Source organism: Dryobates pubescens, chromosome 10, assembly GCF_014839835.1.
Source record: "Dryobates pubescens isolate bDryPub1 chromosome 10, bDryPub1.pri, whole genome shotgun sequence".
Taxonomy (NCBI): Eukaryota; Metazoa; Chordata; class Aves; order Piciformes; family Picidae; genus Dryobates; species Dryobates pubescens.
Genome location: NC_071621.1, coordinates 25,841,212 through 25,847,211, shown reverse-complemented (window position 1 = coordinate 25,847,211; position 6,000 = coordinate 25,841,212). Strand labels below are relative to the sequence as shown.

Genomic DNA, 6,000 nt, shown 5'->3' with positions numbered 1-6,000 from the left:
GTTTCAAAACCAGCAACACCCAGGCAAATTTAAAAAAATCAACCATCAGAACAGTTTAAAACCAGAAGGATCTGCCAGGATCGTTACCTCCTGTGCAAGGGCACAGTCAAGAAGTCTTTAAAGGAAAGCAGCAGAGTTTCAAGAAACAAAATTGAGAGCAACACCTCTGTTCTAAAAAGCTACACAAATTATCGTCAAAATAAAATACTAGTGGGGAAGGTCCATTAGGTAACAAGTTTTTATGGTCACTTTTTAATGGATAAATCTGCCCTGTTCTCACATAAATTAAAAGAGAAAAGTATAATGAAAAGATGGCTTTTTGTTTTTTCTTCCTTGTGGATCCAGCCTGGAGACAGGTATGGATTTAAATTAAAACCAAAACCAAACTAAAAGCAAAACCTCAGGTCACTCATAGCGCAGTATTACAGATTCATGTCTTTTAAACATCCTGGCTATTGTGACTGATTTTGAGATGAATAGCTGAAGAATGGCACAGAGTTGCAAACATGATGCTATATATAGCCATGTAAAGGTGTATGCTGTACATTTTACATAAATTTTAAGTAAATGGCATCATCCAGCAGAGGTCTTAAACAAAAGGGCTCACTTCTGCCTCCATGTATTTCCACAAAAATCAGTTTTCCTGGACATGCAGCACTTCAGTTTGCTTCAGTTTTATCTGGCTTATAGCTGGAGACAACGCAGGCCTTGCTTTCAGTATTTGTATGCTGCTTCCCTCTTGCTGGTCCACTATACTCAGGGCACTCATGTTATGCTCTCATAAGAGCTAAAGTGCTGATATGAAAAAAAACCCAAGCAAGAGCAGAGCAGCTGGAAGGGCTCTGTTGAATCTCGCTCCACTTTCACAAAACCAAAAATCCCCCAGAGCACTACACATCCCAGTTGCCTTTCTCCCAAGTCAAACAAATATGGCCCTCGACTAAAGGGTTTGATGCCCCTCTTCTAGCATAACTGGTTTAGCTAATGCCCCAACTTAAATATTTGCCAGTAATTTACACCTTTTGAATTGTTATTGCTTAAGCAAACAGTTCAGTGTAGAAGTACATTGCAGTTGCGTGCAATCTGGGTATGAATCAAAACAGATACTGAAAGTAAAACTACACATGAACCTTGCACTAGACACTCATTCCAAAATGACACATCAACATGAAGGGCTGCAACAGGTACACAGCAGCTTAATGCCAACATCCTAAACCAACTCTGAGGAGTCAAATCCTGCCTTAAATTTCTTAAAGTATATGAACTTTTTCTTTTTATTTCCTTTTAAATTAAGGCAATGAAATGGCTACAATTCCTAAAGTTCATCTTAGGGGAACAAAAATATACACCTTTTTTTTTCTTCTCTCTGAACTTTAGGCAGCAGAACACAATGTAAAACCTTGCATTGCATTAAATATGCAATATCAGGTTGATGTAGAAAACCAGAACTAATTGCAAGTTCAAACACCATTTGGTTTTTCTTCTCCATTGGAACACAAACTCAAATAGAGGAAAAATAAAGCTTAAAATCAGCTAAACTGTTTAGAGCTTTGTATGTATCTGCATCATACTAACATGATTTTGGGTAGAAAAGAAATCTGTACTTTTATCTAGTTACCCATATTTTAAACCAGTGCAGGGGGAAAGGCACTGCATTTATTTCTCATTGTGCCCCTATCTGTTTGCACATATATGGAAAAGATTTAAATTCAGATTTTCTGTTCACTCTCTCCCACACACAAGTATGACAGATTGCAGCTAATACATAATAGCAGAAGCTGATTCAAAGTTGACCTCTCCTCTTCCATTGTGTTATGTTCAAACTTCCAGGCTCTCTAGAACTGAGATGGCTGCAAAGAACCCAGAGACAGGTACAAGATTTAGTCAGCATTCAGCATTTCTCAGTGCATTTTGCAGAAAGGGTCTAAATTAGGCATAAAGTTTTGTTGTTTATTTTACACAGAGAAGTCCACCAACATTTGCCATAAATTCTTCTAAACTCTTTAAGAAGGCCATCTTCTGCTTACGGTCCAGTGTAGGGGGAGTACTGCTTGCAGTAAGCTTGTTGAAGGCATCTGCTAACCGCTGGTAAATTACTGGATCTTGTTGAGTCGATAGCAAAGTTTCAACTAGCTCTGAATATTCAGCCTGTAAAATAAACCAGAATCTTATTAACCTCAAAAACTCCAAAGATACAATGCACACAGCTTGTCTCATCAGGAAAAAATCCAGAATTGAAACTGTGACAGAAAACTATCAGTACCTCTCCACCTGTTAGCCAGTTTCACTGACTAGGGAGGGAGAAGCCACTGCGGACTTGTGGCCTTTCACCTACTTCTCAACCAGGTAAAGCCCTTCTATCAGACACCTGTATATCATCAAGTTTTAAAGGATTGTAGGTAATGGCTCATATTCCACCTGAAAGCTGGTTACAAGTGGCACTGAGAATTCTCCAGATGAGAGTCCTGTTAAATATACTCAGTGACCTGGAGGAGGAAAGGAGAAGCACTATCCTTATCTGTGGAGGAAGCCACACTGGGGAGTACAGTTAATGTGTTCAAGGGCAGGACTGACATTCAAAGACACCTCCTTAGGCTGGAGGACTGAGCTGACAGGAATCTCATTAAACTGAACAATGGCAAATGCAAAGTCCTGCAGCTGACTCAGACTATCCCCCCTGCAACTATACAGGCTAGAAACTGACAGGCTGGGGAGCAGTTCTGTTGAATAAAAGACCTGAAGGCCCTGGCAGACAGCAGACTAAGCAAGTCAGCAGTGTGCCTTGTCAGCAATGAACATGAGCAGCATACTGGGCTTTATTTAGTATTTGTCTTTACACAGCACTTGTCAGATTAGATGTGGAATACTGTGTCCTCCTTTGGACTCCTTAAGACCAGAAAGATATTGATGAACTTGAATGAGTCCAGTGGTAGACCACCAAGAGAGCCTGGCAGGTGCTCAAAGCACATGAATTTTAATGATAATAAAAAATTCAACAGGCCACTCAGAAAGGCTTTGAAATATCCATCTTAAAGTTTTCAAGACACAGCTGGAAAACCTCCTGTGCAATTTGATCTGAATTCAGTGTTAACTGCACTTAGAGATAGAATACATAGAATAAACCAGGTTGGAAGAGACCTTCAAGATCATCACGTCCAACCCATCAACCAATCCAACCCACCTAAACAGCTAACCCATGGCACCAAGCACATCATCAAGTCTCCTCCTGAACACCTCCAACGACGGCGACTCCACCACCTCCCTGGGCAGCCCATTCCAATGGGCAATCACTCTCTCTGTATAGAACTTCTTCCTAACACCCAGCCTAAACCTCCCCTGGCGCAGCCTGAGACTGTGTCCTCTTGTTCTGGTACTGGCTGCCTGGGAGAAGAGACCAACATCCATCTGTCTACAACCTCCCTTCAGGGAGCAGAAGGCTGGAATATGGACCTCCTGAGGGTCCCCTCCAACCTGAATAATTCTATGATTTGCCTCACACAGATTAATTAACCACTTTCCTTTATCAAATGACTGGTTTTCAGAGTGTAAACATCTAAATGCCATACCTGATGCAAACACACTAATGTGTAGAATGCTTCTCCTGCTGCAGTTGTCATTTCTGTATTGTGCTTCTGAAGTACCAGCATATCAAAGACCATCTGAAATAAAAAAAGCAGAAATAGTTACAGACATGTAAGCTTCACCAACATTAACTGCTGAACCTCATCTTCACTTCTGATAATGAACATGTATTTACAGACATATAAGGTTGTGGTTTGTTCTCTTGCTTTTTAAAAATAAAATTTAAAAACCAGGTACTGGTAGTTGGAAAGCCAAATTCTTTTAGAATAGAATAGAATTAACCAGGTTGGAAAATACCTTTGAGATCATCAAGTCCAACCGATCATCCAACACTATCAACTAAACCATGGCACCAAGCACCCCATCCAGTCTCTTCCTAAACACCTCCAGGGATGGTGACTCCACCACCTCCCTGGGCAGCCCATTCCAATGGGCAATCACTCTTTCCATGAAGAACTTCCTAACATCCAGCCCAAATCTCCCCTGGCACAGCTTGAGACTGTGTCCTCTTGCTTTGGTGCTGGTTGCCTGGGAGAAGAGACCAACCCTCACCTGGCTACAGTCTCCCTTCTCCCTCCCTTGCTGTGGACAGCAATAAGGTGTCCCCTGAACCTCCTCTTCTCCAGGCTAAGCTACCCCAGCTCCCTCAGCCTTTCCTCACAGGGCTTGTGCTCCAAACCCCTCACCAGCTTTGTTTAGAAGCTGAGTCTTGCCTTAATGGCACAAATTCACATCTCAAAGCCCTGAAAGCTGTTGTGGATTTGTGTATGTTCTTCAGAGAAAAAGGCCTTCTCTTGGATTTTTCTGCAAAAGCTGTAGATATGCCAGAGAATGAACAAAGCCTTTACTTTTCTAGAATAAAATGGGGAACTTTTTCCTCAAGTTTTATAGGCTCCTATAGCTCAAAGAAAGCCAAATAGGGAACAGATTACTAAGACAGGTATGGTAATCTCAAGTGGAAATTTAGAGAAAAGCAGAACGCTGCTGTGTCAACTTAGAAGAAATATAAAGACAAACTATTTAAGGTACTTTAAGATAGTCTCTCAGCTTGGCTGATGTATGCTTTTAATGAACAATACCCAGAAGTTCAAATTTCAGTTATGTAAGAAAAGATATCTTAAAAATTACTGAAGTCTTTACAAGATTAGAAGACAAATGCACAACTCCACAATTGCTTTGGTCCCAGTTAGCAGGAATCTGATTGCTATCAGGTCACTCCAAAATCTGAGGAGATGGAGTAGATATTGGATTAAGAAAACCAATAATTCATTGGGTACACTGAGTAAATGACAGCATTTCCTTTTTAGTTCCCAACTATGCTTTTTTTCCTGCCTCCTGCTTTAGTACTCTATCCAGCCTTGAGTTCACACAATTCTGGAAGCTTTCTGTTTCACTGCTTTTGCACTACAGTAACTGCTAAATCTGTCAGTCAGGTTCATTCTAAAGCTTGTGTGCAGTGCATGGATAAATATAAATTGTAGTCTGAGAAGCTCAGGTCTTTTGTTGATTATCAGTAAGTCATTCCCTCCCTCTATGCCACCATCATCCCTTGTCCTTTAGTCCAATATCTTCAGTTCTTCATGCCCTCTTTCTTCTTAAATTGCTAGGCTTTTTTAGCTAACACTCCTTCTTACTGTATGGATGATCCTGCTTAACTCAGTCAGATATGATCACTGTTTGGCTTCTTGATGCTATCTGTGTGCAAAACTCCCAAGTATCATCAAATGCAAATGCCTTACCTTAAGAAAGTGCCTTGTTGCTAGAAAGAGAGTTGAATCTGTTTCTTGTGCTTTTGCACACTGTTCTGCTAATGGAGTTACAGCCTCTAGACAGAGCTGGCAAACCTCTGAACTCATTCTGATAACAGAGGTTAAAGAATCAAAGTCAGATTTCAATTAAATTGTGCCACTAGAAAATATTTTAAATGTTTGTATGTTCCAAGATTCCCTTTTTGAATTAATAACTCTCTAAAAAAAAAAAAAGTAATTAAAAAAAAAAAAAAGGCAAGGCGGTGGGGTGGGGAATTGAATTCCTACTTTGTTGCCTTCTTTTATTAGCTATGTACCCAGGGGTAACATAACCCTCTCTGACATAACATTTTCAGAAAGAGTCCCTTATGGTCAAGCTCATCTGTTTCTGACACGTGCCACAGATTAGTGAAAATGGTACTCCCATTATGAGAGGGAGAGCCCATTGGCACCCTGACAGGAAATGCTCTGGAGCCAGCCCAGTAGAACAGCAGCAATGTTTTGTATTACCAGCTGAGAAACTAATTCAGGAATGGCTTTGGGATACCAGCTGAAGGCTTATGAAGTTACACACGCTGAAATGAAGTAATGGAGGAGACGGGAGTGGCTGCCAGAAAAAACTTACATGCTAGACCACTTGAAGGCTGCATTCAAGCAATACTAGTCAGAA

At 40.7% G+C, this 6,000-nt stretch overlaps 1 protein-coding gene across 1 annotated transcript in view; it reads right to left on the bottom strand.

The window, feature by feature from the left end:
* Positions 1-409: 409 nt before the first annotated feature.
* XPO4 (exportin 4) overlaps positions 410-6,000 on the bottom strand; it is a 76,660-nt gene continuing 71,069 nt past the window's right edge. The window contains exons 21-23 of the mRNA XM_054164680.1: positions 5,322-5,439; positions 3,567-3,659; positions 410-2,148 (exon numbers count right to left, since the gene is read on the bottom strand). Of these exons, the coding sequence (XP_054020655.1) occupies positions 1,951-2,148; positions 3,567-3,659; positions 5,322-5,439 (409 nt within the window). The 3' untranslated portion in view covers positions 410-1,950. The remainder of the gene's footprint in view (positions 2,149-3,566; positions 3,660-5,321; positions 5,440-6,000) is intronic.